At 41.7% G+C, this 23749-nt stretch overlaps 1 protein-coding gene across 2 annotated transcripts in view; it reads right to left on the reverse strand.

Moving 5' to 3' along the window:
- Positions 1-23749, reverse strand: part of LOC142662433 (uncharacterized) — a 64084-nt gene that overhangs the window by 15783 nt on the left and 24552 nt on the right. For both annotated transcript variants that reach the window (XM_075840750.1, XM_075840675.1), the window contains exons 3-6: positions 20962-21150; positions 20754-20877; positions 6422-6519; positions 6160-6268 (exon numbers count right to left, since the gene is read on the reverse strand). In XM_075840750.1, coding sequence (XP_075696865.1) covers positions 6160-6268; positions 6422-6519; positions 20754-20877; positions 20962-21150 — 520 coding nt within the window. The remainder of the gene's footprint in view (positions 1-6159; positions 6269-6421; positions 6520-20753; positions 20878-20961; positions 21151-23749) is intronic.

Consider the following 23749-nt stretch of genomic DNA (forward strand, 5'->3'; position numbering starts at 1 on the left):
TGATCCCACAGGTGTTTCATAGATTGTATTAGAATGAGGCAGTGAAAATGAAAAATTATTTTTTTTCCCAAAAATATGTAGATTTGCACCCAATTTTTTTTTCCTTAAGGGGTAATAGGAGAAAAAACAACACATAATTTGTTACCCAATTTCTCCCGAGTATGGCAATACCCCATGTGTGGCCCTAAACTGCTGTTTGGGCACATGGCAGAGCTCAAAATGGAAGGAGTGCCATGTGGCTTTTAGAGCACAGATTTTGCTGGACTGGTGTATGGGCGCCATGTCGCATTTGCAGAGCTCCCTTAGGTACCAGAGTAGAGTGTAAACCCCTGAGAGGTGACCCCATTTTGTAAACTACACCCCTCAAGGCATTTATCATTTGCCTGGACATATGACAGGGCTTAGGAGTGAAAGGCGCATGTGAGACCTATTTTGGTGATTTTCGCAGCATTAGCCCACAATGGCAGGGCTCTGGGGTCAAATAGTAAAACAAATCCCCAAGTAGTGACCCCCATTTTGGAAACTGCACCCCTGAAGGCATTTTATTAAGGGGTGTAGTGAGCATTTTGACCAAACAGGTTTTTTTTTTTCTATTAGAAATGAACGCTCAGTGGATGGTGCAAAGTGAAAATTGCAAATTTCCACAGGTATGTGCCATTTTAGTGCACAATTATTTGTTGTGGGAGAATCTGTAGATTTCATTGGTACCATTTTGGAGTACATGCGATTTTTTGATCACTTTGTATTTAATTTTTTTTGGCAAGCAAGATGACCAAAAACCTGCAATTCTGATGCTTTTTATTATTTTTGTTTTTTACGGCGTTCGCCATGCGCTATGAATGACAATTTAACTTTATTCTGCGGGTCGGTATGATTACAGCGATAGCATATGTATATAGTTTATCTTATGCTTTGCAGCGTCTGCACGATAAAATCACTTTTGTTTCAAATAAGTTATTTTTTGTGTCCCCATATTCTGAGAGCCATAGCTTTTTTATTTTTCCGTCAAAAAAGCTGTGGGAGGGCTTGTTTTTTGCGAGACGGGCTGAAGTTTTTAATGGTATAATTTTGGGGTACATGCAACTTTTAGATCCCTTTTTTTATTCTGTTTTGCGAGGGGAAGTGACTAACAAACAGCTGGAACAGTTTTTTTAATTAATTTTTTTTTACGGTGTTTACCGTACGGGTAAAATAGCGTGATATTTTTATAGTTTGGGTCGTTACGGACGCGGGGATACCACGTGTACTTTTTTTTTATGTTTTTTGGTTTTTCCTATAATAAAAGACTTATTATAGGAAAAAAGGCTGTTATAGTGTTTTTTAACATGAAACTTATTTTTTTTTACTTTTTTACAACATTTTTATTAACTTGTTTTAACTTTTTTTGTGTCCCACTAGGGAACTTGAAGGCATGAAGCCCTGATCGCTATTCTAATACACTGCACTACCTACATAGTGCAGTGTATTAGAGCTGTCAGCTATTCACTGACAGCAAGCCTATTAGGCTTCGCCTCCCGGCGGGGCCTAATAGGCTTCCGTACTAGGAAGCGATTGTTAGGCTACGGTTGCCATAACAACCATCGGAAAACCCGCAGGTGCCGATGGTTGCCATTAGCAACCATAGGGCGCGATCTAATAACTTAGATGCTGGCCGTTAGAGCACGATGTCAGCTGTGACAAACAGCTGAAACCCGCGCTTGTGGCAACCATTGTGGTTGCCGACAGGCCACAAGACACTTCGATCGCGTTGATCGATGCATCGAAGGAGTTAATCGGCCGGATCGGAGCCTAGCTACGGTCCTGGCCATTGCAGAGGGGTATCGGACAGCTGATTACCGGCGGTGATAGCGCTGGCTCAGCTTCTGAGCCAGCGCCATCACATACACAACGTCATGGAAATATGATTGGTCAGTCTGCTTTGACTGACCAATCACAGCGATCGCCGGCAGGAGACCGCTGTGATTGGTCCCCTGCCGTCTTACTGTGCTGATCAACTGTCAAACAGTTGACGGCACAGTTCTGTCACCTTGTCCTTTGACAGGGTGACAGTTTTTAGCCAGGACGCACCGGTACGTCCCGGTGCCTTAAAGAGGCTCTGTCACCAGATTTTGCAACCCCTATCTGCTATTGCAGCAGATAGGCGCTGCAATGTAGATTACAGTAACGTTTTTATTTTTAAAAAACGAGCATTTTTGGCCAAGTTATGACCATTTTTGTAGTTATGCAAATGAGGCTTGCAAAAGTCCAAGTGGGCGTGTATTATGTGCGTACATCGGGGCGTTTTTAATACTTTTACTAGCTGGGCGCTCTGAAGAGAAGTAACATCCTCTTCTCTTCAGAACGCCCAGCTTCTGACAGTGCAGATCTGTGACGTCACTCACAGGTCCTGCATCATGACGGCCACATCGGCACCAGAGGCTACAGTTGATTCTGCAGCAGCATCAGCGTTTGCAGGTAAGTCGATCTTACCTGCAAACGCTGATGCTGCTGCAGAATCAACTGTAGCCTCTGCTGCCGATGTGGCCGTCACGATGCAGGACCTGTGAGTGACGTCACAGATCTGCACTGTCAGAAGCTGGGCGTTCTGAAGAGAAGAGGATGTTACTTCTCTTCAGAGCGCCCAGCTAGTAAAAGTATTAAAAACGCCCCGATGTACGCACATAATACACGCCCACTTGGACTTTTACTTTTAAACACACCCACTTGGACTTTTGCAAGCCTCATTTGCATAACTACAAAAATGGTCATAACTTGGCCAAAAATGCTCGTTTTTTAAAAATAAAAACGTTACTGTAATCTACATTGCAGCGCCTATCTGCTGAAATAGCAGATAGGGGTTGCAAAATCTGGTGACAGAGCCTCTTTAAAGCACTGAAATACAGGACGTACCGGTGCGGTAAGGGGTTAAAAGAAGTAATCCTAGAGAAACCCGGCATAACTTTTCGGAGAGGAAAAACAATAAAAAATATACTTGCTCCTAGAAGACTTAAAAGGAAGCATAAAACATCTGGAACTATTCCCAGCTGGTTTCCTCTTTTAATTGGTATATATAAATGCAACAAAAAAATTGCCCCTGCTGCCAGAGTATTGATCATGAGAAAGAAAAGTGTGACATCTAACACCACCATGAAACATTCATGATCAAAACTTTTATGAATTGCAGCTCAGATTTTGTAATCTATGATAGAATGTCAATGTAGGATCCAATATATAGGGAGGACTACACGTACCCTTAGATGTAGACTGAATGGCCATAGATTTAATGCTAAAAATGGGTACCTAAAACACAGCCTATCAAGGCTTCTTTTGCAACATCATAAATCAGACTTCACAAATCTAAAAATGTCTCCTATAGAACAAATATGGAAAACAAATCTGCAGTCTTAAACAAGCGAGAATCATATTGGATATTTAAATTCAATACCCTTAGCCCCAATGTTTTAAATGAAAACAGACAGTTTGATTACCTATAAATTCCCAAATGATGCAATTAGCACTAGTTGTTATACAGATCGGCTTTTCATTTAGAATACAATAGCACCCCCTACTGTAAGCACCCCTCTGATGCAGGAGAAGGTGTCCAATTTTTCAGAACCTTACAATACATCTTTCGAGTCTAGCCGTTTGGCAGCAGCAGGAGCTGTCCAGCACTTCAGGAGCTTTTGACTAGCGTCTCCATGACAAAGTCGCTAATAGTATTTTAAGTAATTCACTCATATTTTAGGTTCACTCTTCTCATATCTATTGAAGAAATAAAAGATTGTAACTCTTTAATTCTATTTGTAGAATTTAGATCGAAAACACTAAAAGATCATCCATGCCCATATCTGAATATGTGATAGTTCACGGATAAAATCTATTGTAATCGTTTTTTATATCTTTTTACGCGATTTTAATATGGTCATAAAACATTTTTATTAGTGGATTACGATCAATTTTAAAGTTTTATAATTTTAAAACAGAGGAACGGGAGTTTACCACTCCCACTCTGAGCTGTCACCCGCACCTTTGACCCAGAAGCAATTCCTTTTAATGGATAGAAAAGGAAAGTATTTGTTTGTTTGATAAGCCTGATGAAGACCTAGGCCCTAGATCGAAAAGCGTAGCATGTTGTACTAGTGTTTGTTATTTTATATTCATTTGAAATAAATAAGAAGTTAAAAAACCTATTCTCCGTCATCGCAAATTGTGCACATCTCACCAACGGGAGCGCCCCACATAGGAGCTTTATTTCTCTATTCTACAATTATTAAAGTCAGATATTGAAACAATATTTTGCCTACTCTCTTTTATTTTTTGATTGTAGATTTTTTTAATTCTAATTTCTCTACATGATTATGGGGGCAGCCATCTTGCCTGAGTTGCTGTCAACAACATTTAAAAATATATGCTTTTTCAGCAGCCACATGGACCATTGGAAACAATAGTCTGCAGCTGACCCATTGACTTCTACGGGACAGTTTTCTAGGCATTCTCTGTGACTTGTGCAGAGGTCATTGTGCAGGCAGGGAGAGGAGGGGAGCTGTGTTCTTCACCTATTGTCAATGGTGGTGTTACCGGTCAGTGTAATCCTGCCTGTGATGATAACAAGATGAATGCTGAGAAGTGATCTCTACAGAACAGGAAGGGAGCAGTCTATTATGAATGGTGGATCCTGTGTTACCTTTATGTAGGTGTTACCGGTCAGTGTAACCCTGCCTGTGATGATAATGAGATGACTGCTGAAAATTGATCTCTACAGGAAGGGTTAGTCTACTATGAGACTCAGTGGCCAAAGGGAAAATTGCAAGATTTTAGCATTAATTTTTAAATATAGATAATGACATTGAAGATAAAAAAAAAACATCTTAAAAAAGATGTTTAACTGGTTGCCGACACAGGACGAGTATGCTCGTCCTGAGCGGCGAGCACTTCGCGCATTAGGACGAGCATACTCGTCCTGTGTGACAGCCGTCTCTGCCGTCTCTGTGTGTGCGATCGAGAGCGGGGCAACGGCTGTAATACACAGCCACGGCCCCGTTCTGACAGCGGAGAGGAGAGAAACATCTTCTCTCCGCTGTTAACCCTTTGAACGCCGCGATGACAGCTGATCGCGGCGTTCAAGGAGAGGGGACTGCACATTGATCGCGTCACAGAAAATAACTGACGTGATCAAAGCCCATAACTCATATGGCCAGACAGCCCAGGGTCCAGTGAAGGACCCCAGGGCTGTCTGAACATATTTCCTGTTGCTAGGGCATACTGAGGTATGCCCTAACAACTGCCTGTGTACGATCAGTAACAGGCTAAGGTACTGGCATATAGATCTATGCCAGTAGATTACAGTTACAAAATAAAAATCAAAATGATAAATCCCTTTATGGGATTAAAAAAAAAAAGTTAAATGAATGTAAAAATAATGGTAAATAAATAAATAAAAAGTAAATAAAATACACAGAAACACACATTTTTTATAATAAATCAACTTTTTAAAATATAAGTCCCAAAACATGAAATAATATAGACATATTTGGTATCGCCACGACCGTAACAACCTGTACTACAAATGTATAACATTATTTATTATGATCGGTGTATGGTGTAAAAAAAAAAATATTAAAACTGCTGCACAACTGCTTTTTTTCTGCATTTTAATCTAATTAAAAATGTATAGAAATTAAACGATAATGTATTTGTACAAAAAAATGGTACGTACAAAAAGTACAACTCGTCCCGCAAAAAACAAAGTCTCATACAACTACGTCGTACAAAAAATAAAAGCGTTATGAGCGTCGGGATGCAAAGAGGGAAATGTAAAAAAAATTGCTCTGTCCTCAAGGCTAAAATTGGCCGTGTCCTTTAAGGGGTTAACATAAAAATTTGATTTAAACAATATGTCATTTTCTGATGACACATGCCCTTTAAGTGGTTAAACTGTGTTTTCTCAGATCTCAGATGTTAAATCGCAGCTTATGCACCCCCCCAAACTTTGATGCTAAGCCTAGTGCACGACTGTATTCATAGAATACATTGTAGAGAACTTCTATGTGCAGTCACAGCTCCCTCGGGTCCTGCACTATGTATAACACATTGTCTGAATTGTTACTGTAATGTAGAACTAAGGAGGAATCTCACCTTAAGAAACCTCCCAATTCACTTTCTAAATTCAATATTACCTACCTGTGGTAACACCTCCTGGAATTTCCTCCTCCACTTCACTCTTACATGGTTGATCGCCCCTCATCCGCTCTTCTTTATCCTCCACTTTAATATTAGTCAGATCTTCCCCCTGATTTCACATATTTAACAATTCAGTACAATACAGCAGAGAGTGCGAAGAATCTAACAGATCAACATAAGAAACCACCAAAATCTATGATCTCAGGACCAAAAATCTCCACACCCCCTTTATAGATCTGGTATAGGTCTCAGCTTCATCTACCTGATGATTCTCTGGGACATTGTGATTTTCCTCTGGACAGTCCTGGGAATACAGAGGACTGGGACATCTCTCTGGTGAATTTCTCCTACTGGATCCATCTGTAGGAAACACACAGTGAGTGAACATATTATTACTGTATATCGGTATATATATATATATATATATATATATATCTCAAACACTTCTCTCTACACTTCGATGTTTATTATTCAAAGCCGAAATTACAATGTTGGAGGTCGTCACTACCTGGGTCGATGTTCCTGCACCTTGAAAGCCGCAGGGTTCAAGTAGACTGTGGCCTACCAGAGCAAATAATGAGGCACCGATGGCTCCCTGCTTCGCCATAGTATTTGACTGTATCTATGGACGGGGATAAACTTGAAAGTGGCAGGACACAGGGGGCCTCTATTTTAACAGTTCCCCGCCAATCAAAAAAAGGTGTCAGGGCGTCACCTGCTTATTAGCCTCTTAAATGCTATATACACCTTTGTAGACAATATTTTCTATAATATATATATATATACATACAGGGTGGGCCATTTATATGGATACACCTAAATAAAATGGGAATGGTTGGTGATATTAACTTCCTGTTTGTGGCACATTAGTATATGGGAGGGGGGAAACTTTTCAAGCTGGGTGTTGACCATGGCGGCCATTTTGAAGTCGGCCATTTTGTATCCAACTTTAGTTTTTTCAATGGGAAGAGGGTCATGTGACACATCAAACTTATCGAGAATTTCACAAGAAAAACAATGGTGTGCTGGGTTTTAACGTTACTTTATTCTTTCATGAGTTATTTATGTCATTATGGGTGTCAGGTCCGAGCATTCCTAGATGAACAGTTTCCTGGAAAGTGGATTGGTCGTCGTGGGCCAGTTGAATGGCCCCCTAGGTCTCCCGATCTGAACCCTTTAGACTTTTATCTTTGGGGTCATCTGAAGGCAATGGTCTATGTTTTGAAGATACGAGATGTGCAGCAACTGAAACTACGGATACGGGAAGCCTGTGCTAGCATTTCTTCTGCGGTATTGCTATCAGTGTGTGAAGAGTGGGAGAAGAGGGTTGCATTGACAATCCAACATAATGGGCAGCACTTTGAACACATTTTATAAGTGGTCAGAAACTTGTAAATAACTCATGAAAGAATAAAGTAACGTTAAAACCAAGCACACTATTGTTTTTCTTGTGAAATTCTCGATAAGTTTGATGTGTCACATAACCCTCTTCCCATTGAAAAAACTAAAGTTGGATACAAAATGGCCGACTTCAAAATGGCCGCATGGTCAACACCCAGCTTGACAAGTTTCCCACTCCCACATACTAATGTGCCACAAACAGGAAGTTAATATCACCAACCATTCCCATTTTATTTAGGTGTATCCATATAAATGGCCCACCCTGTATACGTATACACACACACACACACACACACACACACACATACATACATACACACTACCGTTCCAAAGTTTAGGGTCACTTAAAAATTTCATAATTTTTGCAAGAAAAGCACACAGTTTTTTTCAATGGTACATTGGGTTTGCTAACTGTGTTAAAAGGCTAGTGGATGATTAGAAAACACTTGAAAACCCTTGTGCAATTATGTTAGCACCGCTGTAAACAGTTTTGCTGTTTAGATGAGCTATAAAACTGACCTTCCTTCGAGCTAGTTGAGAATCTGGTACATTACATTTGTGGGTTCAATTAAACTCTCAAAATGGCTGAAAAAGAGAGCTTTCATGTGAAACTCGACAGTCTATTCTTGTTCTTCGAAATGAAGGCTATTCCATGCGAGAAATTGCCAAGAAACTGAAGATTTCCTACAACGGTGTGTACTACTCCCTTCAGAGGACAGCACAAACAGGCTCTAACCAGAGTAGAAAGAGAAGTGGGAGGCCCCGCTGCACAACTGAGCAACAAGACAAGTACATTAGAGTCTCTAGTTTGAGAAATAGATGCCTCACAGGTCCTCAACTGGCAGCTTCATTAAATAGTACCCGCAAAACGCCAGTGTCAATGTCTACAGTGAAGAGGCGACTCCAGGATGCTGGCCTTCAGGGCAGAGTGGCAAAGAAAAAGCCATATCTGAGACTGGCTAATAAAAGGAAAAGATTAATATGGCCAAAAGCACACAGACATTGGACAGAGGAAGATTGGAAAAAAGTGTTATGGACAGACGAATCGAAGTTTGAGGTGTTTGGATCACACAGAAGAACATTTGTGAGACACAGAACAACTGAAAAGATGCTGGAAGAGTGCCTGACGCCATCTGTCAAGCATGGTGGAGGTAATGTGATGGTCTGGGGTTGCTTTGGTGCTGGTAAAGTGGGAGATTTGTACAAGGTAAAAGGGATTTTGAATAAGGAATGCTATCACTCCATTTTGCAACTCCATGCCATACCCTGTGGACAGCGCTTGATTGGAGCCAATTTCATCCTAAAACAGGACAATGACCCAAAGCACACCTCCAAATTATGCAAGAACTATTTAGGGAAAAAGCAGGCAGCTGGTATTCTATCTGTAATGGAGTGGCCAGCGCAGTCACCAGATCTCAACCCCATAGAGCTGTTGTGGGAGCAGCTTGACCGTATGGTACGCAAGAAGTGCCCATGAAGCCAATCCAACTTGTGGGAGGGGCTTCTGGAAGCATGAGGTGAAATTTCTCCCGATTACCCCAGCAAATTAACAACTAGAATGCCAAAGGTCTGCAATGCTGTAATTGCTGCAAATGGAGCATTCTTTGACGAAAGCAAAGTTTGAAGGAGAAAATTATTATTTGAAATAAAAATCATTATTTCTAACCTTGTCAATGTCGACTATATTTTCTAGTCATTTTGCAACTCATTTAAGTGTGAGTTTTCATGGAAAACACAAAATTGTCTGGGTGACCCCAAACTTTTGAACAGTAGTGTGTGTGTGTATATATATAGCTCTCTTTTTCTAGCCATTTTGAGAGTTTAATCGAACCCACAAATGTAATGCTCCAGATTCTCCACTAGCTCAAAAGGAAGGTCAGTTTTATAGCTCCTCTAAACAGCAAAACTGTTTACAGCGGTGCTAACATAATTGCACATGGGTTTTCAAGTGTTTTCTAATCATCCACTAGCCTTCTAACACAGTTAGCAAACACAATGTACCATTAGAACACTGGAGTGATGGTTGCTGGAAATGGGCCTCTATACACCTATGTAGATATTGCATTAAAAACCAGACGTTTGCAGCTAGAATTGTCATTTAGCACATTAACAATGTATAGAGTGTATTTCTGATTAATTTAATGCTATCTTCATTGAAAAAAACTGTGCTTTTCTTTCAAAAATAAGGAAATTTCTAAGTGACCCTAAACTTTTGAACGGTAGTGTATATACAACATATATACACACACACACACACACACACACACACACACACACACCCTTCTCAATGAATTAGAATATCAAAAAGTTTGTTTATTTCAGAAATTCAATTCAAAAAGTGAAACTCGTATATTATATTCATTACACACAGTGTGATCTATTTCCAGCATTTTCTTTCTTTTAATGTTGATGATTATGGCTAACAGTTAATGAAAACCCCAAAATTTGGGTCTCAGAAATTAGAATATTGGGTAAAAGTTGAAGATTGTATACTCATGTTGTCACACTCTAACAAGCTAATCAACACAAAACACCTGCAAAGGTTTCCTAAGCCTTTAACCTCTTCACGTGCTGCGCCTGTACGTCCTGCAGAGGACTTGCTTCCCACATCAGGACATACAGCTGACACTCCAGTCTTGCAGGTCAGCGGACCATCGGCGCTGATTTCGGCAATTAACCCCATAAATGCGGCGACGGATTGCGTTCGCCGCATTTAAGTGGTTTGAAGCACATCGGCAGCCCCCACAAAGTGATTGTGGGGGCTGCCGAGGCTTGTTGTGGCAATCGGAGGCCAGACAATGACCTCCGGGTTGCCATGTACGGAAGCCTCGAAGGAGCAGCCTCTGGCCGGTCCTCCGAGGCTTCCGGTCAGTGTGACGGTCACGTCACAATGACAGTTAGAATACATTACACTACGTAGGTAGTGTAATGTACTCTAGCAGCGATCAAAGCTACAAGTCTAAATGTACCCTAGTGGGACAAGTGAAAAAAGTAAAAAAAAGTAATAAAAATGTTTTAAACAAAGTGTAAAAATAAAAGTTATACGTTATATAAACAAAAAATGCTTTTTTTTCCTATAATAAGAAGACTTTCATTATAGGAAAAAAATGAACACATTAAAAAAAAAATACACATATTTGGTATCGCCGCGTTCGTAACGACCCAAACAATAAAACTATAATGTTATGTTTCCCGCACGATGAACACCCCCAAAAAAATAAAAAATACAAAATCTACACCAGAATTGCTATTTTTTGGTCACCACCCCTCCCAAAACAGAGAATAAAACGTGATCAAAAAGTCGCACGTACCCGAAAATACCGATAAAAACCACAACCCGTTCCGCAAAAAACAAAATAAAAAAGTTACGGCTCTCAGATTATGGTGACACAGAAAATAAATTATTTAATAAAAGTGATTTTATTGTGCAAACGCTGCATAACATAAAAAAACCTATATACATATGGTATCGCCGTAATCGTACCGACCTGCAAAATAAAGTAAAACTGCAATTTATAGCACACGGTGAAAGCTGCAAAAAATAAACCAAAAACAAGCAATTTTGACAATGTTTTTTAGTCACCCGGCTTTCAAAAAATTTTTAATAAAAAGTGATAAAGCAAAAACAACAAAAAAACGCATGTACCCCAAAATGGAACCAATGAAAACTACAGATTGTCCCGCAACAAATAAGCCCTCACACAGCTCCGGTGGTGAAAAAATAAAAAAGTTCTGGCTCTCAGAATATGGCAATGCAAAATGTGCAGGGTGTTCCAAAAGCAAATAAGATTGGGCACCATTTATCAGTGCGACACCGACCACACATCTATGAATTATTATTTATTTACCGCATTATTATACCCTCTTATTATGCCCTGATGTACCCCGCACAGCTTACATATGCCCCCACATTATAAACTGAAATACCAGCAAAACCTCAAACAGAACGACTACCAAGCAAAATCTGCGCTCCAAAAGCAAAATCCCGTCCCTCCCTTCTGAGCCCTGCAGCGTGCCAAAACAGAAGTTTGCACCCACATATATGGCATCGCCATACCCGGGAGAACCCGATTAAAGTTTTATGAGGAATTTGTCTTCAGTGGCACAAACTGGGCACGACATATTATGCACTAAAATGACATATCAGTGGAGAATTGCAATATTCACACCATCCGCTGTGCATTAACCCCTTTGCGCACTATGACTTAATAGCATGGTGCGGGGGTTGATGTTCACGTGCTGAGCCCGCTCCATACGCTACGGGTGTCAGCTGTGTATTACAGCTGACACCCAGGACTAACGGACAGGAACAGCGATCGTGCGGTTACAGAAGCCTATAAAAATAACAATATACTGCAATACATCAGTATTGCAGTATATTGTACCAGCCATCCAGTGATCGCTGGTTCAAGTCCCCTAGGGAGACTAATAAAATGTGTAGAAGAATTAAAGTTATTAGTAGTGAGAAAGAAAAAAAAGTTTCAAGTTAAAAAAAAAAAAACGTTTCCCCTTTTTCTTCTAAAGTAATGTAAAAAAAAAATAACCAAAATTTGTATCGCTACGTCCGTAAAAGGCCGAACTATTACAATATACCATTATTTAACCTGCACGGTAAACACCGTAAAAAAGTTAAATAATTTTAACCGCAAAAATTGCTGTCTTTTTTTTGTCACTTCAGCTTTAAAAAAAAAAATGAAATACAACTTTTGGATCACTTTTTATGTACCAAAAAATGGTACCAATAAAAACTACAGCTCGTCCCGCAAAAAATAAGACCTCCCACCACTCAATTAACCGAAAAATAAAAAAAGTTACGGCTCTCAGATGGTGGTGAAACAAAACATCAGACCGCAAAGAATTTTTTTTCCCGTTTCCCAGTACATTTTATGGCACTTTAAGTGGTGTCAATAGAAACTACAGATCCTCCCCCAAGAAATAAGCCCTCACACCACTCTACTGACGGAAAAAGAAAAAAAAAGTTATGGCTCTAAGAACGTGGGGAGTGAAAAACGAAAATAAGAAAGCAAAAAATGGATCAGACCTGAAAGGGTTAATTCATTTCTAATGAAAAAAATTATGACCACATGTGGCGTATTTCTGTACTCGGGAGAAATTGCTTTACAAAAATTGGTTGTTTTTTTTCTCCTTTATCCCTTGTGAAAATTAGAAAATTCAACATTTTAGTGGAAAAAAATTGTGATACTCATTTTCGTGGCCTAATTCTAATAAACTCTGCAAAAGACCTGTGGGGTCTAAATGCTCACTATACCCCTAGAAAAATTCCTTGAGGGGTGTTTCCAAAATGGGGTAACTTTGGGGGTTTCCACTGTTTTGGTCCCTCCAGGGCGTTGCAAACGCAACATGGCACTGAAAACCAATCCAGCAAAATCTGTGCTCCAAAATCCAAATGGCGCTCCTTTTCTGAGCCCTGCTGTGGGTCCAATCAGCAGTTTATTACCACATATGGGGTATTGCCGTAATCAGGAGACATTGCTTTACAAATGTTGGGGTGCATTTTCTTTGTTATTCTTTGTAAATATTAAAATTTTCTATGTTTTTTCAGAAAAACAGTAGTTTTTCATTTTTACAGACTAATTTCAATATATTTAGCGAAAAACCTGTGTGGTTAAAATGCTAACTATACCCCTAGATAAATTCCTTGAGAGGTGTACTTTCTAAAATGGGGTGACTTTTGGGGTGTTTCCACTGTTTTGGCACCACAAGTCCTCTTCAAACCTGACAAGGTGCATAAAATATATTCTAAAACAAAGGAGGCCCAAAATCCACTGGGTGCTCCTTTGCTTCTGAGGCCTGTGTTTAGCGCACTAGGGCCACGTGTGGGCTATTTCTAAAAACTGCAGAATCTGGGCAATAAAATATTGAGTTGCATTTCTCGGGTAAAACCTTCTGTGTTACATAAAAATTAAAAAAAAGTATTAGAAATGAATTTCGGCAAAAAAAATAAGATTTGTACATTTCACCTCTACTTTGCTTTAATTCCTGTGAAACGCCTAAAGGGCTAAAACACTTTGTGAATGCTGATTCGAATACCTTGAGGGGTGCAGTTTTCAAAATAGGGTGACTTCTGGGAATTTTCTAATCTATAAGGCCCTCAAAGCCACTTCAGAACTGAACTGGTACCTGAAAAAATGGCCTTTTGAAATTTTCTTTAAAATATGAGAAATTGCTGCTAAAAGTTCTAAGCCTTGTAACGTCCTAGAAAAATAAAAGAACATTAAAAAAATCGATGCAAACATAAAAGTAGACATATGGGAAATGTTAACGAGTAACTATTTTGCGAGGTATTACTATCTGTTTTACAAGCAGATACGTTTAAATTTAGAAAAATGCTAATTTTTGCACATTTTTAAAATTTTTCAGAAATAAATACCTAAATTATCGACCAAATTTTTTCACAAACATAAAGTACAACATGTCACGAGAAAACAATCTGAGAATCGCTTGGATAGGTAAAAGCATTCCGTTGTTATTACCACATAAAGTAACATGTCCGATTTGAAAAAAAATCGTCTGTGTCCTGAAGGCCAAAACTGGCTGGGTCCTGAAGAGGTTAAATGGTCAAACTGTCTAGTTCTGAAGGCTAGACAATCATGGAGAAGACTACTGACTTGACAGTTGTCCAGAAGACACTCATTGACACCCTCCAAAAGGAGGGTAAGCCACTAAAGGATATTGCCAAAGAAGCTGCTGTTCACAGGGTGCTGTATTTAAGCATATTAATGGAAAAGTTAAGAGGAAGGAAAAAGTGTGGTAGAAGAAAGGATGAACAAGCAACTAGGGATGTCACGATACCAGAATTTGGACTTCGATACTGATACTTTGTGTAGTATTGCGATTTCGATGCCAAAACGATACTATGCCAACAGTAATAATAAAAAAAAAAAATCCTTCCATTTTCTGATGTGGGGCACGAGGTGTTATTGAATTTTGAAAGTACCTCACATTAATTAACCGCATCATGTTTCTTATTCATAATGGGTTAATGTGTAAGGTACATGATGGGGTTAATTACTATAAATGTGAGGCACATGGAGGTTAAATTCATCACACCTCGCGCCTCACAATAAGTGAAAGAAAGCAGTTTTTATTTTATTGTTGTGCAGGTTATTACGGCCGCGCCAATACCGAATGTGTGTATATTTTATGTATTGAGACTTATTTTAATGTTCATTGTAAAAATTGTGTGTGTGTGTGTGTGTTTTTTAAATCTAATATTACTTTATGTTTTTACTTTATTTTTAAACTTGAATGTACTGGCATATATCTATATACTGATAGTACACAGGCATATATCTATATGCCAGTACATTAGCCTGGGTACGGATAGTACACAGGCAGTTGTTAGGACATACCTAAGTATGCCCTAACAACAAACTCTGGTAAGACAGCCCTGGGGTCCTTCAGTGGACCCTGGGCTGTCTGCCCATATATGGTATGTCCCTCAATCGCGTCACAGGAAATCCCTGTGACACGATCTAAAGGGCATCCCCCTTTCTCATTTTCTCCTGAATGCTGCAGTCCGCTTTGATCGCAGCATTCACAGGAATAACGGCGGAGATGAGAGATTTCTCTAATCTCCGCCAGCGGGGTTGCGGCTGTGTAATACAGTCATTGCCCCGCTCCTGACATTAAGTGCGCCCGCGGTCAGCATGAGGTGATGCGGCCGGCGCTGCACTAATGTGCGGCGGCGCAGGCACTGAGGACAGAACATGGAGGTTGGTAGAGGAGACCTCCAATTTTAATTTTTCTTAGATGTTAAATTTAATTATCCCTCCATGCTCAGGTGTACACCACCTAGTGAATCATAGAAATTATAGGTATGGGGAGAGAAGGAAAAGAGAGAGCATGGTGGATTGAATGTCGCCTTCAAGTGTTTTATTGATACCGACTATTATGATAGGAAAGGATTATATTGTGCAATGTCCCCTTTTATTGCCACATTGTGTGTTATTTTATTAAATTAACACAAAGTGTAGTAACGACTTTCATCTGATTCCACTAGGTAGAAAGCCTGTTGTTTGCCTTACTACCTTAGTGAAAAATAGAAGAGGTAGTGCTGCAAGGATTATTAGTGTATTGTAAAATACCCTGCATCAGCACTCCGCAAAAGGTTATGTTGAATCTCTGTGAGCAGCTGCCTAGTCACGGAATACGTTGTTGGCGCTGCCGCTCCAATCAGTTAGTTGTGCAGCAGCGCAAAAACGATTGCGATTTATGTCAGTGAAAAGTTTCTTAATCTGCAAGTGCGTTTTAATTATTATCTTCCCTGCACTGTTGCTTCGATCCTATTTTGAGCAACAATTGATTCAGCAACGTGAGCAATAGAATTCTCACTCAGTGAGCAGCTGACTAGTCACCGAGTCTGCTGTATTGTGTATTTTCAGCGTTGCCGCTGCGATTCTCAATTCGGCAGCAGTGCAGAGATATTAGCTTTTGCTATGTTTTAGCAGATAGACAGACTGCTTTTTAGTAGTGAACACTACTGCTTCGTGAAGTTGTTAAGCTCGCTGGCTGTACGCCAGCAAGCTGTCAAAGTATTAGCTGTGAGTGCCGCGACGTCATCGGCACTTACCAGCTCAGTAGCCTGTAGTGATACTCCCACTACGTACATTCGTTCCAGCTTTATAAGGAGCGAAGTAAATGCGGTGAGATTAGTTTTTAAATTCCATTTAACTAATCTTGCCCTCTATAGTCATTAATCTTTCCCTATCTTCAGGGTCGGTATGGTCCCGATGCGCGTTTCACTGAACTAAGTCAGCTTCTTAGTTCAGTGAAACGCGCGTCGGGACCATACCGACCCTGAAGATAGGGAAAGATTAATGACTATAGAGGGCAAGATTAGTTCAATGGAATTTAAAAACTAATCTCACAATGTGGCAATAAAAGGGGACATTGCACAATATAATCCTTTCCTATCATAATAGTCGGTATCAATAAAACACTTGAAGGCGACATTCAATCCACCATGCTCTCTCTTTTCAGAACATGGAGGTGTTTTGCAGTGCGCCCGCCATGTTCTGTCTTCATTGCCGGCAATCATAAGTGCAGCGCTGGCCGCATCACATCATGCTGACGGCGTGCATTTGTCAGGGTTCAGGAGCGGGGCAATGGCTGTATTACACAGCCGCAGCCCCGCTCTCAAACATTCATGTATTACTATACTGAGCTGTGCTGCCGCACAGCTAAGTATCGAAATACATGAAATAACGGTATCGAACCGTTTGGGGATGCAGAGTATCGAAACAGTATCGAAGTTTCGATGCATCGTGCATCCCTACAAGCAACACAGATAACCACACCATTGTAAGGTTTGTCAAGAAAAGGCCATTCAAGAATCCGGGGGAGATTCACAAGAAGTGGACTGCGGCTCGAGTCAGAGCTTCAAAAGCCACCACACACAGACGTATCCAGGACATGGGCTAGAACTGTCGCATTCCTTGAGACAACGTCAGAAGCGTCTTACCTGGGCGAATAAGAAAAAGGACTGGTCAGTTGCTCAGTGGTCCAAAGTCCTGTTTTCAGATGAAAGTAAATTGTGCATTTTATTTGGAAATCAAGGTCCCAGAGTATGGAGGAAGAGTGGAGAGGCACTTAATCCAAGTTGCTTGCGGTCTGGTGTAAAGTTTCCTCAGTGATGGTTTGGGGAGCCATGTCATCTGAAGGTGTTGGTCCACTGTGTTATATCAAGCCCAGAGATCAGTCTTGTAGTTTCTGACGAACTCGCAAGGGGGCGTGTCACTGCTACGGACTATATATATATATATATATATAGTCCGTAGCAGTGACACGCCCCCTTGCGAGTTCGTCAGAAACTACAAGACTGATCTCTCACAAGAGCTGAAGAGATGAGAGCGCGCATGCGCGCTCTTCTCTCCACATCTCTGTCCGTAGCACTGACACACCCGCTTGCTTGTTCAGATGAAAAGACTGCAATCACCCACTCTCTCATGCTTTGGCACTGTCCATATCTGATTCGAAAAGTGTCACAGCCATCATAACACGCCCCCTTGACAGTACACGCCCCGTTGACTGTTCAGGGGGTTATTTAAATATCGGGCACCAAATATAACGTCACCGATATCTAAATAACGGTGGGAGGCAGAAAAAAAATGTAAAGTGCCCCAGGGTTTGTGCAGCCCGTCCCATTAGATGCTGCACATTTATGGGGAGGTGAAAGGTTCCCTTCAAGATGATAAATTCAAAAGGACGCTGTCTAACAGGGCATGCTTGGGATTCCCCCCCCCCCCCCATGTATAGAATTTCTTACTCTATTTCATATACTATGCCATATCATGTACCATAAGTGGGAATAAGCTTTTACTTATCCAAGTCATCCTGAGATCATTTTTTTGGAACACATTGTACTTTATATTAGTGGTAAATTTTGCTCCATACATTCTGTGTTACATAGTTAATAAGGTTGAAAAAAGACACAAGACCATCAAGTCCAACCTGTTATCCTACCGTGCTGATCCAGAGGAAGACAAAACCCATCATGAAGTGGATGACAATTGTCTCATTTGGGGAAAAATTCCTCCCCAACTCCAAATCTGGAAATTACAATAAATCCCTGGATCGTCGTCTCATCGCCAGAATCTAGTACCCATAACGTAACATTAAAGAGTACCTCCTGCTCATCTCCATGGCTCCCGTATCTAGAACGGCCACCAGTGCTGTACAATCTAACGTGACATCTAATGCAGAGCTATGAGCAGCCGGCAGCGCGGACTGTCCATAGTAGTTATAAGCAAAAATGCTAATACAAGTCATCATTTAGAAAGACTATTATTGGCACACTCCTGCACTAGAATAGTCTTTCTATATAACGTCAGTATAACCGGAGGTACTCTTTAATATTTATAAGAAAGGCGTCCAGGTCCTCCTTGAACTTGCTTAACAAACCAACAATCAAAACATCCTGTGTAGGAGAGTGCCAAAGTCTCTCTGCTCTTACAGTAAAGAATTCCCATCTATGTTGGTATAGAAACCTTCTTTCCTCTAGACGTAGAGGATGCTCCCTTGTCGTGGTAACAGGCACAGGTGTAAAAAGAAAGATCTCTGTACTGTCAGATTAAATATTTGTACAATGTAATTAGATTGCCCCTAAGACGTCTTTTTTTCAAAACTGAATAGCCCCAAGTTTGATAACCTTTCTTGGTAGGCAATCTACCCACTCCCTGAATTACCTTGGTCGCCCTCCTCTGCACCCGTTCTAGTTCACCCGTGTCCTTCTTATAAACAGGTGCCCAAAATTGTATATGATATTCCAAGTGTGGTCTGACTAGTGATTTCTAAAGAGGCAAAACTACATTCTGGTCATGAGCAACTAGGCCTCTTTTGATGCATCCCATGATTTTATTTGCTTTGGCAGCAGCTGCCTGGCACTGGTTGCTAAAGTTTACTGTCCACCACTTTTTTATTGGCCCTGAAGTGTTTTATGTCTTTGGTGTTATCTAATAAACCTCGTGGATTTCTCTGCTACCACCAGTGGACAACAATCTGCTCTGAATAGTCTGTTAGAAATGTTCCAAACTTTCCTGTGAGAAGCCAAAGTGGGTTGAATAATCTTCATTATCTCTGGACAATCGCTACTTGGCACTGCATCCATATTAAGATTTTTCATCTTTTCCTCCCAGTCTTCCTTTATTTTTCCGTGCACATAGTCATATGAGGGCTTGCTTTTTGCTAGACACGTCGTTTTTAATAGAACTATTTAATGTACCACATAATGTACTGGGAAACGGAAAAATAAAATTGGAAAAAACAACAATTGCTCCATTGTTTTTTGGGTTTCGTTGTCATGGTGTCCACCCTGCGGTAAAAAATAAAATTACGGCGATGGCAGCCGTCTGGAGTGGGTTCAACCCGTTCCATACGTCTCCTTCTGCGCTATGACATAGCGTCGACATAGTGCGGCAAGTGGTTAGAGAGAATCTATCAGTAAATGTGTTCATTGCTCCATTACCCTATGCTGAAATATAACCCAACTGTGGCCATAACGAGGAAGGAGCCCCCTGTGGCTTTTTAGGAGACAATTTTTGTTGAAATGATTTTCAGCCATTATTTGAGACCTGCAGAGTTTCTTAGTTTTGTGAACTACTAGCCTAATGCCGGTCACACACTCTAGATAGCGGTCAGGTGAACCATCGTTCCTCACCTCCTCCTCATACATGAACGCTCAGTCGGGTGTGTTTTCAATAGGGAGAAAGCCGCTGCAAGTCTCCTCTAGCAGCGGCATATCTACTAACAAAAGGAACCGGCATGTTGAAATTCCACAGCCCGATCCTTCTCTCTCCCGTCATCTGCAATCTACATAATGTGTATGACCAGCTTAGCACACTGGCGGAGATTGATGACTGGCAGTAACATACACCTGGTATGACTGCCCATCCTCCACACTGCAAATGAGCAGCATGTCACAGAATAGGAATGTCTTGTTCCTCCCCACAAATGTGTAAAGTAGCGTGTGTGGGGGGCTGATATTAACCCTTTTCAGCATCACTCCTTACATGTTCTGCACGGACAGGAGGTAAAGCAAGGAACGCGTGTTTGAATCTCAGGCTTTGCACCATCGTCAGAAATTTCCTTTATACCCTAAGATTTTGATGAGCAGGATCACAAAGGAAAAGCGGTCAATAATTCTGTGTGGACGGGGGAAGCAGGACTCACAGGCATTCTCCAGGAGTCCTGGCAGCATTAAGAAGGTAACCTGTCAGTAGGTTTGGAGCCACAAAACCCCCAGCATGTCGTTATATAGCTGAAGTTTAGTGTTCCAAATCTTCCCATGTCAAAACCGTCCATTACAGCAAAAGAACTTACAAGTTACTGAGAGGTGTCCAGGACAGGAATCCGGCGGAAATGAGTGCATGCACATGGACGGTACACCTCGCTTTACTGCGCTCATACAGTATACTGCTCTTGGCTCCACTTGTGCTAAAGGACACGCTTTTGTAATCCGTCTGGTGAATGAAGTCCTATAGATTTGTTGGACATATACAGGAAACGTAGGGCTCTAACGTGATGTGAAAACAGCCGAAATTGTGGAGCTCCTACATTACATGTCATTGTGTATGTACTGCACATGACAGTATTAAGACATCAACATGGCCGACAGTACCAGCCTGTGCCCACAGTAATGCAAAATATATATCTATCTCTATGTATCTTCCTACCTTGTGATGTGAGCAGACGGTAGTTTTCCATCATGACCCCCTCGTACAGATCCTTGTGTCCTTCTAGATACTCCCACTCCTCCACGGAGAAATAGACAGTGACATCCTGACACCTTATAGGAACCTGACACACACAATGATACAGTCATTACCCAGACACCTCCAGTGCTGTTACTATATAATTTCCCAGCATTCCCAGCAGTGTCACCTCTCCAGTCAGCAGCTCTGTCATCTTGTAGATCAGTTCTAAGATCTTCTTATTGTTCTTCTCATGTATCCGGGAGTGAGGGGGTGACTCTGTGATGGGGCTCTGACTACTGCTCCATCCTCCTAACTCATGGAGATGGATGATGGGAGTCGTACAGTCACCCGATGTCTTCTTCACTATTGTGTAATCCTGTGTACGGAGAGAGACATTTATGGGAAAAATTCCTTCCAGACTCCAGATCTGGCGATCAAAATAAATCCCTGGATCAACAACCCATCTCCAGAAATCGAGTACAAATAACCTGTAATATTATTACACTCAAGAAAGATCCAGGGAACTTCTAAACTCTTTTAAGGACTTCCCCATGGCAACTTCCTCAGAGTTCCATAGTGTTAGTGTGACTGCTCTTACAGTAAATAACTAAATCTAGGTTCATGTAGAAACCTTCCTTCCTGTAGACATAGTGGATGCCCCCTTCTTATAGTTACAGTTTAGTATCTTCTCTCATTCCTCCAGGATATACAAAAGAAGTTATATAAAGTGTACCTCCAAGTATAAAACAACTTTAGACGCAGAGAAAGCGTTCGATAAGATGGCGTGGCCTTCCCTGACCGAAGCCCTAATGCAGCGTAAATTCGGTGCTACTTTTCTGAACTACATAGCGCTCCTACAAACTGACACAAGAACCACAATTACGGTTATTGGACATAATAAACCTCATTTAGATATGGTCTGGGGGGCACTTCAGGGATGTCCACTCTCACCCCTACTTTTCAATTTGTCCATAGATCCTTTGTTGAGACATTTACAAACCTCCCCAGCATTTCAGGGCATAAAAAAAAAAAAAAAAAAAAAAAAAGACGGGGCCGAAATCAAAATTGTAGCATTTGCGGATGACATACTGATGATCTCCGACCCAAAACAAGCCCTACCTCAGATAATGGGAGACCTGATTACATTTGGATGCCTTTCGGCACTGGCGTAGCTATAGGGGTCGCAGCGGTCGCAATTGCGACCGGGCCCCGAAGCCAGGGGGGCCCACGGCCCCCCCGCACCACATCAATAAAAAGTTACTATAGTAACTCGGGCCGCGGGCCCCTGTTACTATAGTAACATACTTTACTTACCTTCCTGGTTCCGGATCGCAGCGGAGGTCCTGACGTCAAGCGCTGTGCGCAGCGCATGACGTCACAGCGCTATGCCGCCGCGCACAGCATCGAGACTACAGAACTCCCGCCGCGGCCGAAGAGGAAGGTAAGGTTAGCCCTGACTGGCGGGGTCTGACTCCCGGGACCCGCCAATCAGCTGTTTTGAAGGGGCCGCAGCACTCGTACGAGAGCTGCTCCCCTTCATTCCTGTCACTTCATTCCGGTCACACTGTGAATCGGTGTCGGCGATTCAGTGTGAGCGAGTAGTGAAATGAAGGTGAAGCAGCTCTCGTACGAGTGCTGCGGCCCCTTCAAAACAGCTGATTTGCGGGTCCCGGGCGACACATCAGCTATTGATGGCCTATCCTGAGGATAGGCCATCAATGTTTAGGGACTGCACAACCCCTAAGCCTACGATGTAGCAGGCTTAGGGGGCCCATGAGACAGGATCACAGATTGTGTGATCCTGTCTGCTGGGCCCTGTATCTAAGCCAATCACATGGTAGGCTTAGATACATGGCCCATGCGTGATCCTGTCTGCTGGGCCCTGTATCTAAGCCTACCACACTGTAGGTTTAGATACAGGGCCCCAGCACACAGTAATCTTATACTGTATAAGATTACTGTCTACTGGACCCTGTATCTAAGCCTACCTTGTGGTAGGCTTAGATACAGGGTCCCACAGACAGTATCACACATGGGCCCTGTATCTAAGCCTTAGGGTATGTGCACAGACACTAATTACGTCCGTAATTGACGGACGTATTTCGGCCGCAAGTACCGGACCGAACACAGTGCAGGGAGCCGGGCTCCTAGCATTATAGTTATGTACGATGCTAGGAGTCCCTGGCTCGCTGCAGGACAGCTGTCCCATACTATAAACATGTTTTCAGTACGGGACAGTTGTCCGGCAGCGAGGCAGGGACTCCTAGCGTCGTACATAAGTACGACGCTAGGAGCCCGGCTCCCTGCACTGTGTTCGGTCCGGTACTTGCGGCCGAAATACGTCCGTCAATTACGGACGTAATTAGTGTGTGTGCACATACCCTAACACATGTGTTACTAATCATTTTTTGTGTGTTTTCTTACAGGTTCGGTCGTTGGACTACGGCGGATTCCAGGACTACTTCGATGACAGCTTTTTTTTTATTAATAAAATGGCTAATGAGGGTTGTGTGGGTTTTTTTTATTTCAATAAAATATTTTTTCTATGTCTTTGTGTTTTGTTTTTTTTAAACTATATTACTACCGCCTCAGTAATGGCCGCCGGCTGATTGACAGCATCCAATGCTAAGGCGGGGCTTAGTGTTAGCGGATGCAGAGGCTAACACGAACCCCCTTTATTACCCCGGTACCCACCGCCACCAGGGGTGCTGGGAAGAGCCGGGTACGATCCAGTACCTGACCATCTGTAGTGATGGTCGGCCACTGGGGTGGCCGCAGGCTGGTATTATCAGGAGGGGAAAGGCCAAAAACAGTGGCCCTTCCCATCCTGGTAATGCTGCCTGCTGCTGCTTTATTGTATCTGGCTGGTTATGAAAATGGGGGGGACCCCACGTCATTTAAAAAAAAAAAAAAAATAATTGGAAAGAACGATGTTGGGTCCCTCCCAATTTTCATAACCAGCCAGATAGAACACA

The sequence above is a fragment of the Rhinoderma darwinii genome, chromosome 1 (assembly GCF_050947455.1).
Source record: "Rhinoderma darwinii isolate aRhiDar2 chromosome 1, aRhiDar2.hap1, whole genome shotgun sequence".
In the NCBI taxonomy this organism is placed as follows: Eukaryota; Metazoa; Chordata; class Amphibia; order Anura; family Rhinodermatidae; genus Rhinoderma; species Rhinoderma darwinii.